The sequence below is a fragment of the Micropterus dolomieu genome, linkage group LG20, assembly GCF_021292245.1.
Source record: "Micropterus dolomieu isolate WLL.071019.BEF.003 ecotype Adirondacks linkage group LG20, ASM2129224v1, whole genome shotgun sequence".
NCBI lineage: Eukaryota > Metazoa > Chordata > Actinopteri > Centrarchiformes > Centrarchidae > Micropterus > Micropterus dolomieu.
The window spans coordinates 15,043,935-15,057,512 of record NC_060169.1 but is presented as its reverse complement, the minus strand read 5'-3'; the positions used below and the strand labels follow the sequence as shown (position 1 = coordinate 15,057,512).

At 40.9% G+C, this 13,578-nt stretch overlaps 1 protein-coding gene across 1 annotated transcript; it reads right to left on the bottom strand.

The window, feature by feature from the left end:
- Positions 1-11,207: 11,207 nt before the first annotated feature.
- LOC123958811 (NEDD8-activating enzyme E1 regulatory subunit-like) lies at positions 11,208-13,074 on the bottom strand. Its single transcript, XM_046032461.1, has 5 exons — positions 12,934-13,074; positions 12,699-12,791; positions 12,139-12,253; positions 11,993-12,042; positions 11,208-11,894 (listed from the first exon to the last, which is right to left on the bottom strand). Exons 2-5 carry the CDS (start codon positions 12,781-12,783, stop codon positions 11,785-11,787), a joined length of 360 nt encoding a protein of 119 aa, XP_045888417.1. The 5' UTR covers positions 12,784-12,791; positions 12,934-13,074; the 3' UTR covers positions 11,208-11,784.
- Positions 13,075-13,578: the final 504 nt, after the last annotated feature.

The following is a 13,578-nucleotide window of genomic DNA, read 5'->3' as shown; positions in this document are numbered from 1 at the left end:
ATCCCCAGACAGGAAACACACAGGGCATGAGTGTCCCCAGCCGTGATGTAGCGCGGGCATGGAAAGACACACTGCCTGAACTGCTCACCAGCCATCTCCTCTGCTTCTCCTTCCAGGTAACTAGATCTTCTTGTGGTAGTCTCGAACATGCCAGAGTGCCTGCTGAATAGAAAAAAGCTAATGTGTCCGGTGTGCCAGCGTGCTTATATACACCTCCAGTTACGCCGTCACACGCTACCGTTCTAGCAACGCCAATAGGATTGGAGTAGTTTCATTCATGATTTCAGCCCTGCCACGCCCAGAGGCGTTCCCATAGTGTCGTCACCGATGCAGTTCGAGTTCCCTCGAAGGGGAACCAGTCCCACCGCCCTCTAATGTTACACATCAAGTTCACCACGGTTATTGGGTACAGCGTGTAATCATTTGATAGTGTTGATTTTCTAGCAACCATTGACAAGTCCAGTAATCTATATTCATGTCCTTAAGGATCTTGGGTTAAAGAGGGTTGAAGTTACTTTTTTTTAAGTACTAGAACTTCATTCTACCCTGTCATAATTTAATAGTTAGAAGCCAGGGGTCCGTCCAAATGCTTGCTGTGTCATATTTCACAAATGACTGTAAGATCTCAAATTGGAGATACATTAGAGATGCATGTATAGGTTGCAAGTATGCCGTGTGAATGTGTTAGAATTAATGCCAGAGGAAATTATCTCATCTTACCAATCACTACTTGAATGTTGCTAATTTAGTAAAGGTCTATAACATTCTGACTATAGAACTCATACTTGATTTGACTGTGCTCAAAAGGCTTAGACAGTAACTTTCACAAAATGTGTAAGTCTATGTTGCTATGTTATAGAAACACATCGGTTTTACTCTGTAATGAACCCATCAGATCACTAACAGAATGTGCCTTGTGAAGTGAGAATAAAAGATGAGAGAAGACAGAAATAAAGTGTTGAAAAAAAAGAATTCTCAGCTCTATGTTGTTTGTCTTTTTTTTACAGAAATCAGAACTGACAAGCTGACTGTGAACATTTTGACAGCCCCATCCCATAAATAGTGAACAACATACTGACATTGAAAGTAGGAAAAATTAGAGGAAGTTTTTGCGGTAGAAAGGATGGATGTACACAGAGACACAATAGGAAGAAGGGCAGGATTAAGTAATGAAGATGGGTGTCCCTCCTCTTCACTTTGCTACTCTGTCGTCTGGCAAACCAGCCTGATGAGCGGCTGAAACAGGTAGAGCCAGCAGAGTGACTCAGCACCGGGCACTGGGACGTGACCCAGACCCACCACTACATTGCATTTCGGATGGAGAAGTGTCAGGCAAAGCAGGTCAGGACAGACCATCACTCCAAACTATTACTGACATCCAGAGACAACAGCTTCCCTGGCACTGCTTAGCAAGACAGCCAACTCAGCTGATGCTCAAGGGAAAGCAGAGAGGGAGTGGGGTGGGAGGAGAGCTGTGTGTGTGTGTGTGTGTGTGTTTATGCGTACTTGTAAGAGGTAACCTCCCAGAAAGGTTCCCAATAAGTTTCTGTCCAAAAAAATAACAATGATTTATCCTCATAATTTTGCTGTATGGCTACAAGTACAAGCTGCTGACTTTCCCATGACCCCTGCTGCATTGCTTACTGAACACGGAGGCTTAAGGAGAATGATTAGATTACTCACGTGCATGTGCAAAAGAAGTGGGCATGCAGCATTCTACATAGCGTACATAGACTGGATGTATACATTGTATGAATCCACACTAATATGAGATTAGAGCTAATTAACCTTCTTAACTGTTAGTACAATCTTATTGTGGAAAACTCTACAAACAATGTTCTATTATTCAGAGCAGTGGACACAGCCTGCTGCAGAACATGGAATGTAAAACACTCCTTTGAGAGGAGACGTCCTGTTTCTCTTCAAAGCGTGCCTGTAAGAGGGGAAGGGGTGAGGAAGGGGAGGCTTGTAGAGATTGTAGAGAGCAGGGGTGGATAGAGCTCAAGTGGCACTGTTACCTGATGAGACCTGTGAGATGGTCACCATGAAAGTTCCAATGTGATATCCTGATTGTAATCATTTTAAAGTGGTTGTTTGACATTTTGAGAAATATACTCATTTGCGTCCTTGTCGCAAGTTTGATGAAAAATTAATACCACTTTTATGTCCGTAGGGTAATTATAAAGCTACATCAAGCAGCCGGTTAGCTTAGCTTAACATAAAGACTCGAAATAGCTAGCTTGGCTCTGTCAAAATCAGTAATAACAAATTTCACGTGTTGTGTCAAAATCTGTTTCCCCATCAATTTGTGTTTCCCCTTATCTTAGCCTGACCCCAACCGGTTATCTCTGCAATGTCTAACCCTAACCTAACCTAAGCCCTAACCGCTTCTGTATGGTAGGGAAACACTATTCGAGGGGGAACAGGCTAATCAGTTAGCTAATCATTTAACTGTTATTTTACTGTAGCTTACTGTTGTTGTTTGTTGTATCTTCCAAATAAGTTTGAATGACCAGTGGGTTTGTTTCAAGCCTGCATGATCATTTGAGAGCTCGTGCCACTTCGCATATGATTTCCTCATGATCTCAACAATTCACCTGGTGAGTACAATGTTATTACCAGAATGATAGACAAATCTAAAAATAGGATTGAAATTGTAATACAGAAGAATTATCCTTTAAAGGAATAGTGCGACACTTTGGGAAATAAACAAAATTCTTTTTCTTCCAGAATCAGCAGAGAAGGTTGATACTACTCGTATATCTGTACGCTATATATGAAGCCATAGCCAGTAGCCTGTTAGCTTTGCTTAACATAAAGACTGGAAATGGGGAAATGGCTAGTCTGGCTCTGTCTGAAAGTAGTTAAACCCGCTGAACCAGAACCTCTAAAGCTCACTAATTAACACATTTTTATCTTGTTTGTTTGATCAGTACAAAAATCAACGTGAGTATTTGAAGGCATGACATATGCTGGATTATTCCTTGTCCAGGAGCAGTAACTTCCCAAATACTTCCCCAAGTGTCAAATTATTACTTAAACTAATGATTTAATTCCTGTCTTTTCCAGAACTTGCAGAATACGGTACATCACTAAAAAATCAACTTATAAAATATAAAATATATTACTGATTTTAGACTGTATAATAATATTTACACGTTACGAGTTATTTTTCAACCTTGAGAGGGAAGGACAAAGAGATGTCTGGGAGACAGAGAGGCCGTGCAAACAAGGTAACTTTTGCACCAGCAGCTCAGATTTGCTTGTCAACATGTGCGTGTTTGTGTCTTTGCAAGTCTGTATCAGATGTTTTCCTGTGTGACTCATTGCTGCATGTTTACAGAGAGGTTTTGACTGAATAGAACTGAATTGGCGTGTGTTCTTGTGTGTTTGTCTACATTAGATAATATTCTTACAGCCACAGACATCTTTCCCAGTACTCTGCCAGGCCTCGGTCCCCCAACATGGCAGTGCAGCTCTCTACTTGAATCTGATTGCGCCGCACACCTCCTGCTGTCTAATGAGAGGATTAGACATCATGTATTTGTTACAATCCCCTGCTGAAGTTACCCCTTCCTCTCCCTCTCTCTGTCTCCTCCTCCTCCACTCTGTCAGGCACACTGCTGCGTTTATGGGTCTCTCTGGTTTAATAGCGTATCTCCTGGCCTGCTGACACATGCAAAGCACAAACATCCATGCACGCACAATTTCAACCTCTAAATGCCTTCATACAGTACACCCACACATGTGGGCACATAAACTCATGAATACAAGAAGATATATATTCTCAAAGTGTTTGGGTGGTAAAAGGCCACAGTGAAGTAAAATGGAGGGGCCTCTGGTTCCCTCTCACTAGGTGATTGTTCTCTATCGTCTGTTATGAGTGTGTACATGAATGTGTGGTAGAGAAGGAGCTGAGGATGATCGACACCATCCTTCCAGTTTGTCGATAAAAGATATAAAGCTGAATCAGACCTGCCGGTATAATTACAGGCTGGAATTTGAAGAATGCTGTGATCTGAACTGAGCCTGACACCATGTATAGGGCCCCATGCAGCTGATTTACCAACTCCCAGTATGTGTGTGTGTGAGAGATATACAGATAGAGATTGTGACCTTGGTGACATTTTCCCAAATCCTGTATCATATAATAAATAAGGTAGATGACTAACTTCACCTAACATTAAGCAGATTTTTGGGGACTGATTCTGCAGTGGTGGAGTTGCATCACTCTAAAATACTTACAACCCACTTTCTCCAAGCCCATGAGCTCCAGTTTGTGTGTGCATTTTTTTCTGGGGTTTACCATATACAACCTGGGCTGTGCTCTGCTGTGCTTTCCTTCATCCAGAACAGAGAGAGGCCATGTCACTTACCTGAGGAATTCACGCTGAACATCTCCTCTTCATAAACACTCCCCTGTGGAGCACATCCCTCTGTCACACAGTCTCTTTTTTTCACACACAGACATACACCCCTCTGGATCTACATGGTGTGCTACTAGTTTGCTTTATGAATAACAGAAACCAAAACTTATACAAAAGGTTGTATAACTAAAATAATATCCATCACGCAAATCCTACAGAGACCAAAAACACCACCTGGAACTTCCACAAACTGCTCACACTGTTGACATCTCTGTCTTTTCCAATGTCGTGGCTTCACCAAACAGGTGGTGGTCATTAATGTCTGTCTTGAAAAATGAGCTGAGATAAAGAGTAGGCTAACAGATGCAAGCGTCTCTCATGATGTGTCTGTGGTTCATGTTGGTGTAGTTTTTTTTTGCTCTTTCACTTGTGTAAATGAAAGTCATGAGATCTATAGAAAGTCCCTATGGACCAGTTTAAAACTTCTCCCTTGCTGTGACACCTCTCCAAGTCTTTGGACTTACAAGAACTGACAATGCCCTGTTAAGGTAAGGAAATAATTTGTCTCTACCTCACTAGGGTAGATCTGTATCTCACAAAGGCGTAAAACATAGACATTGCAGCACAGAGTCGTGTTTTACTCCAGAATAGAATTCCAGCTGCCTGGTTTCCGTCTGATCTCAGCGATGAGAAGAATGTCCGAGTATGGCGGCAGAGATAAGAATGGCCCCTGGAGAATGTACTCTTGAGCACATTCATGTACTTTTGAAGTAAATGATACTAGAAATGAGCAACCACACTCTCACGTACAAATACTGTCGTGTCGTTTATCGATAGATAGGAAGATATGGGCATTAGCTGTATGTCTAAAATGTGAATGCTTTTTGTATTTGAATTTTTCTTCTGCTTGGACCAGGAAGTTGGGAAGACTGCAGATGAATCATTCAAATATTCAGCATACTGTGTTATATCCTGTGAGTGTGTACAGTGTGTGCTCTCTGCCCGATGGTGTAATTTTGTGCAATCACTTATGTGTGTGTGCCTTCAGGTGTGCATTTTAGGAGTGTAATGTGACACCCTCAGGTCTAGCAGGAGTCTAGATCTATGACTCCATCTGGAGATGCAGCCTCTACAAAGGCCCAGCTGCTAATCGAACATGAATCCAGATGAATAGATTGTAGGTGTGTACAGACAATAAGCCAATTACAAAAACAGCACTCTACCAAGATCATGCAGTCAAATGTCAGACATGTCGTGCAGCAGCTCATTTTACACACACCCACACACAGGTGCACATTGCACAAACACACATATTTTACATTACATTTACATTTATTCATTTAGCTGACGCTATCCAAAGCGAATTACAATTGCTATATATATCAGAGGTTGCACGCCTCTGGAGCAACTAGGGGTTAAGTGTCTTGCTCAGGGACACAATGGTGGATGTCTCACAGTGGGAATTGAACCCAGGTCTCCCACACCAAAGGCGCCATCACCACCCCCATTTGAGTTAGTTATGTGGGGGTATTTACAGTATGCCAGATAATGTTTACATGCTGCAGCTTTCTGCATTCTGTCTGTTATGTGTTGTTATTTCATGTACACAGTACATATCTATGAAAAGTTGATCACAGTGAGACACGTATATTGTCTGACAATGCCTATTTAGATGACTGTCGGTCACAAAGTATGAGTTGTTTTCTCAGCTCAGCTCCACTTGACTCATATTCAGCAAAGTCTCCAAAAAGCAGAATAAGTTGATGACAATAAGCTGAGAAACCTGGAATTAATTACACAGTGTACAGATTTACATCATTCTAGATCATTATGGCATCTCAACAATGAGGTTTTTGTCAACAATTCCAGCTCAAACGCTCTGAGCCCAGTGATGGCTGTGCATTTGTTTTGCCAGGCTGGTAAAGCAGCACAGACACAGCCCTTAGTTTCTCTTCCCTGCTTGGTTTGTATGTGTGCATGCGTATGTATTGCATTGTATATATATACTGGGAGACAGGTGGATTGGTCCTCAAATAATTTCCTGTTTTGACAGAGGTCATGTTTATATCTCTTCCTCATTTCAGGTGATTGCATACCAACTGCCGTGTGTGTGTGTGTGTGTTTGTGTGTGTGTGTGTGTGTGTTACATTAACTCATAAACAATGAATCTGGAAAGCATATAACCATTCATGCCTGGCAGCTGGGACATCTCTACCCTCATATACTCTGGCTAGCTTACACTGAGCTACTGTTAAGTATACAGCAAATATGACAAGAGCCTATAGGCCACTAACAAACTGTGTTAGGGTGCAGTACAGTGAAACAAATCACTGTTGCACATGTACAGTGGTAATAATTTATTATTTCTAAACACTTATCTAGTATTTACATTCTCATTCAGTCAGGCAAATACTTTGTACATTTTATCATTTGTGTAGTTTTACAGTAGATGGTTTTATAGTCATAAGTATTGTCCTAAATATCCATAGTTACACTGTCGATGTCTTTCCTTCATTTCCAGAATGGTATATGGCACATATGCATTCCTCAGTCACAACTCCATCTGTTTGTAGAAAGAATGGAGACTTGGAGAGGCTCTCAGCAGACCTGTGAGAGGTTTAAAGTATGCCACCCTCCTGCAGTCTCCCAGCAAACACACTAAACACTCCACTCTGCTCGAGGCCGGTTTTAATTCAGCCTGGGCCTCATGAGGAGGTGAACTTGTTGGGCCCCATCCAGGTAAATGACTCAAACCAACAGCCATGAGCCATCAGAAGACAACCTCGTCTTCCACATGCCTTTCACTGCCTTCAGTCCTCTCTCCAACACTGTTCATGATGTGTTTGTGAAGTGCAACCTTTTATCAAGTGACAGGGTGTGACAACGGGACATACAACCCTCGTCCTTGTGGGAGAGTTGACCACCAAGCTGCCACCTTTACTGTGCAATTTCTTTTATTTCGCTAAGATGACTCATCCAGTTCCCTCCCCTCTTCTCTCCCTTTATTGCTGGAAGCTTCCAGTGAGAATCGTCGTTGGCAGTGTGGCCCTGATGCAGGCTGTGATTCTGGTTTACTGATTGAGTGCAGCATTAACGACCAGCCCCTCCTCCCAACTCACCCAAACACACACACACTCGCACACACACACACACACACACACACACACAAACAAGTGGGCACACACTCTTGTATCTATTGTCGGGGCCTCTCCTGTGGCTTTAAGATAAAGCAGTTATACGTTGAGCCTGGAAGCTGAGGTCTTGATAATGCATGTATGGGACAGAGGACGTAGAGCAGAGATAGATTTTGAGATGTTGGATTTCAAATCATTTGTGTGCATCTTTACATTCATACATCTGTACAGCTATACATAATATCAATCAGTGTAACTGTATTTTTTGTGTTGTGGTGTTGGTATTTTGTCTGATATAGCATAACAAACTGAACTTTTCCTTTCTTTAATTCTTCATCTTTTCAAGATTTTGTTCACACTCAATTTTGCAATGTCCTCTTGGAAAAAAAATGTACCCTTTGCTTTAAATAGGGGCAGAGCAGGGTTTGTTGTCACACTTTTCACACTATACCAAATTAAAGAGGGAAGTCTTGAGCACATATTTTGTATCTCATTACGGAGTTGTAGACTGCTGCAGGGAGTGTGCACTTGTAACACTTTGCAGGTAAGGTGTCACACTGGCTTGTCAAAAAAATACTACTACTACTGTCGAATGGTAGGAGCAGATGTGAGCAGTAGGGTGGGAATGGGAATTTTCTTTGGCATAATTGAATCCATCAATGAACAGATGAGGAAATGTCCAAAAAGAGGAAAATAGGGCTTCTCTTCCTTTGAAGCTGACCTCACATGGTGACAGGACAAATAAATGTCAGCTGACCTAGTAATATATTAAACAAGCCGCTCCTCCAAATTAGGTGAAAAACTCTTGGTGGTGTTGTATAACCAACCATAGCTGTTGGTTGGCTGACTTTCAGTTTCTCTGGTAATCTTTTGACTTTACTGAGTCAGAGTATGGTAATTTATGCCAAAAGCCGTCGTTGTACTCCTAATTGATTTGTTCTACTACTTCACCTGCCTGACTGCCTTTAACATTATGTCAGGTGGTGTGCTGCCATGCTCCGTCTTTCATTGGTTTCAAACCATCTTCCTTCCTGCTTTTCCTTTTCTTTCTTCAAAAATCCATTTCCTCATTGCGATTACAAATAAGTTACAGGCTTATCTACTGTCCTTGTTGCCACGATTTAAAACACCACACTAAATGAATGAATGTTGAAATATTGTGTGTGTATGTGTCTACTAACACACTACATGCCTACTGTATGAGACAGTATATCCCCCCACACGCACACTGCTTCATACAGTGTCATGAATACAGCCTTGTGTAATCCAGGTATATGCCTGCTGCTGTAAACTACACTGTACATTTACATTTATTCATTTAGCTAATGCTTTTATCCAAAGCGACTTACAATTTGCTATACATGTCAGAGGTCGCACGCCTCTGGAGCAACTAGGGGTTAAGTGTCTTGCTCAGGGACACAATGGTGGATTCAGTTGACAGTGGGGGATTGAACGCGGGTCTCTCACACCAAAGGCATAGTCTTATCCATTGTGCCACCCCTCTAACCATCGCCACTGTAGCTATAACATTGTCTTTACAGTTTATTTTAAGACTTTTGTCAGAGCTAATTACACAACATCATAATGTTTTTGAGCATGTTCTATATGTCTGTTTGTACTGGCCCAAAGTCATTGAGACAACTTGCCCCAAACTGGCATTTATGCTAATGTTGGCAAAATCTCACGGTCAGCTCAACATAGCTCTTCAGGTAAAGTATCAAAATACACGTTATTGTCTCCTCAAAGTTGAATTGCATAAAATATAAGTGCAAAAATGTTACTTTTGAAGCAGAAAAATATGAAAATTGTGCTTACCTCTTAAATTAGAGCAACCTTGACCGTAGTTGACCAAAGAACAAGAAGTCACCCAAAGTGGCTATTTTATTTTCTCTAGTGTTGGAATTATTAACACAATGGGCCAAGTACCAAAAATGTTTGTCAGGGGAAAAAAGGTGTCCTTGGCCTGTTTGTTTTTATGTCATCTATTGTCAGTAAACATCCTTACTAGAGTGTGGGAGTTAGGTTACAGGGAGACACACCAGCTACTGTTAGGGCCCTGAGAGTATGAAGCAGATACAGTGCAAGAACTGAAGCAATCCTTGGATGTTTAAATAGTCAGCACTGAATGTTATATGTTAGGATGCTGACACAGCTGTATAGAAATTGGCAGGACACACAATCAAAATTTGTGGCTGTGACCTCTTGACTCCTCTGAAGAGTCTTGAAGTCTCATAGTTGGAGACAACCACAGTGGGAGCAGGTACTGAATAGTAAAGCATTAATTAACCACAGTACATAGACATGAACCAATTATGTTTAGGGGTATACAAAGGGCTTAAAACCAGTGAAAATTCATAACTTTGCTTTGAGACAACAAACAAAAAAATTTAACTGCTATAGGTCAGGGTAACTCAACAAAGACAAATATCTTCCTTCATAGATGTCTCATGCAACTAAGTGATGAAATGACCAGTAAAACACATTGTTTAAATAATGTAATGTTTGCTTTAAAGGAAACCCTTCTCCCTTCATGTTGTCTTTATTTAAGAGGTGGACACAGACAGATCTAGGATAAGCTTGCTAGTATTAAAACTGTACAACAAAGGAAATGGGTTGCAGAGGCATAGATTGGAACAACTATTCTACCTCTGATGACCGTTTGCACAGTACTCGACTGAGCTTAAGCTTTTTTTTGTCAGTAGATAGTGGGTTGTGTGTCTAACTTTACATAAATGAAAACAGTCTGGTTTGGTCTAATAAACCTGGCACTGCCACTACATGATAATCTCAAGAAGCAGCGGGTGGATGGTTGAGGACACATAGTAATCTTTTAGGCAGTAGACAAAATCTTCATTTAGGGAATGGCCAGAGTACTTCTTGGCAACTTGCTCTATCCTTCTCAGACAGAGGGTGTGTGTGTGAGAATGTGAGACAGATCACAGCATGGGGACACATGGGGTGATATGGGGTGGGGGTGGGGTGTAGTCTTACAAGGAAAAGATCTGCTGATGGCAAATTTCCATTCTGCCAAAGTCTGAGGAAAAAAAAAAACAAATGAAAAACTTCACCCTGCCCAACAGTTACATCACAATGACTCTCATAACATGGCTCTCTAACGGGGCTGCATATTAGATCATACTCGTTATGAAGACCAATGTCCTTTACCTTTCAAGGCATCTTAGACAGAGTTAATGACAAACATATTGGTTAATAATTAAAATGGAAAGTTTTTGTTTAACATCGTACAGCTGATTACGTCAAATGCAGTCTGTATTTAATTGTCAGCATTCAGGAATTACTCAATGAACAGGTATGTGAAATCAACTTGGAACTACATGTTGACGAATGAATAGTAAAATATGAAGAGAGTGCCCTCTGGTGTTGGATAAAAATAATGTCATCAACTCCCAACAAAACTCTTGAACCTAGGTTGCATGTGAATCCTGCCAGGGGGCAAGTCACATTTACCAACCTCAAGAAGGTCACATGTTTATCATCTAACATTTATTCTTGCTAAATAACTGTAATCCTTGTTTTGCCTATTAAACAAGTCAACAAGTCCCTGTTGCTTAACTCCCAAGTGTTTATCACACTGCACAAGCCCAAAAGTTGGCAGATGAGCTGGGGACAAATCATTTTCACACACTGCAAAACATGTGCGCTGAATGTGTGTCAACTTACACATGACATAAAAAACTAATTCAGGTAAAATATTGAATGTTTTTATAGTAATACAAGTGAGTTCAATACAACATACAATATGTTACATGTTTTTAGACATTTTAACAAAAAAAAAAAAATATCTTCCACCTTGTTCCAAACAATACATTAACAGCCAGTTGTGGCTAAAGTATACAAAGTGCTGCTACATTGTGATAATTGTGATAATTTCATCTGTGATAGTTTCACAGATGAAAATATTACATGAAGGTTTGTTTACATCCAGCTTCGTTTAATGTCAGCCACAAAAAAAAAAAAGTTTGAAGAAATCCTCTGCAGGTGCTATCCTGATTTCTTTCCCTTTAAGAACTCTAAAGAAGGCAAGGCTCTGTGGCTGATGAAACCTTTCGTCTAAACAGTCCCAACGTTTGATCTTCTGCACGAGAAGCATTTTTAGGTTTAAGGGCACACATTTTGGCAGTTATCCCATTCCAAAAATGTTTTCTTCCAACTGAGTGGTGTGCAGTTTACGGTTTATAATTATTAAAGCAAATAGGTAAATGCCTTCTTTTGATCTTGCTCTCTGACATTTATGTAAGCAAACGCAGGATCAGTAGCTGTATTCACAACTGTAAGGTAGCAGACGTCTGTGACATTGCGTTGTAAATGAAAGTGTTGTTGAAGGGCACAAACTGGTGGCTGATGATCTTGATGGCCTCTTGAGCAGCAGATCCTAAAGAAACACACATCTGTGATTTCTTAGCACTGTATAGGCAGGATATGCTATGTATTAGGATCTCAATCCATTTCTGAAGAGTGCAAAAATATTACCTCCCAAAAATGCAGCAACTGTGTGTGGCTCGGCGGCACCATATCGACAGCTGCAGGTTATGAAAATGGTGAACAAGATCATAATTATTAGGCACGGCCTTTCACAATGACTCTAATCTGTAAATCCAGCAGTGACCACGACTTACAACTCATGGATGTAATCATCTTTGATGTTGACGTTGAGGCTGTACTCCTGCAGTAGGCTGTTCACACAGAGCTTCAGTTTGCTGATGTCCTCCTCCACCTGGTAGTTATAAACTCCTGGTTAAGTGAGGACATGCGGAAAGACAGAAAAAAGAAATTAGGCTGATGAAATTATTTTATTAATTTTTAACAAGGCTCAACCAATATCATCCAAAGACCCAACAAGTGATGCAAGTGTTAAAAGGAGCTATAAAAACAACTGCAGCTTTAATGCTCATTGCCTGCAGTTTGCATTACTTTAAAATATTAGCAGCTACTACTTTCTCTTTTTACTTGTAGGTGGCCACATCAACATGCATCTACACATTTAAACGTTATTACTTTCCTTCCCTATCGATGGCACAAGGTGGTAAGGTCTGACGCTGACCAAACAGCCAAATGTGCAACTTACCGAACCCCCCAAAAAAGAATTTGATTTTGTGAAGTAGTCAGGTTACATGAAGGTGTTTCACATCTTGTTCCATTCAAGTCAAAGAAAAATCTGTATAAAACTTCTCCATACCTGGGTAGCGGGAGTGCAGCTGATAGAAGCGATCAACAGCACGAAGCATGAGGTAGAAGACCATCTCACTATCTGGATTGTCCATGCTTGAGGCTGAGGACACACAGCTATCGTTAATTGGTGAATATTCTCAAAAAGCTTGCCAGAGGAGAAAATACTACTCGAGTCAGCTTAAACATAAGACAGGAACAAGACTGAACAGGTGATTCAGACAGGAAATTAATCTCCAACTTACTGATTTCATCTTTATTCACTGAATCCACACTATATTCTTCAGCCAGAGATCTGCATCGCACCACCCTCAGAAAGGAAGAATTCTTACCTATACAAAAACACAAATGTCTACAGTTAAGTGTAAACGTATTGCAGGTGCAGCAATAAAACAGACTATGCCCCCCTTGTATGAAGACTGAAAACTTTTGAAGTCTGAAAAAGCAGCTTACACTGCTGCATGATAGCAACATGTGACAGACATGGTGCTTTCAAGTGCTGCTGAATTAGTAGCAAAACTTAACTGATGACTATGCATAGTTTTCAGTCACGTGACATGTGCGGTGACCTGGAGGGCAAAGCAATGGACCAACATAGTGGCTCACACCGCGACTCCACTGTAGAGACGCTGCAAAAGCAGTCACATTTTATTTGGATCACATTTCAACATAAGAAAAATTTGAACATAATCTGCATGCGTTGGGCATATCTGATCCAAATAACGTTACAGCATCCGCTGCTGCATTTCTACAGTTAAAAACCGCCAGGTCCCTGCCGCCGCTCAACTACGGTAATGTTTACTTTTACCTTATCCCTCACCTAACACAGCCCAGTCTTGTCTCCTTGATTAGTAAATCCGAAAGCACAACAACCATCCAGCATTTTGGCA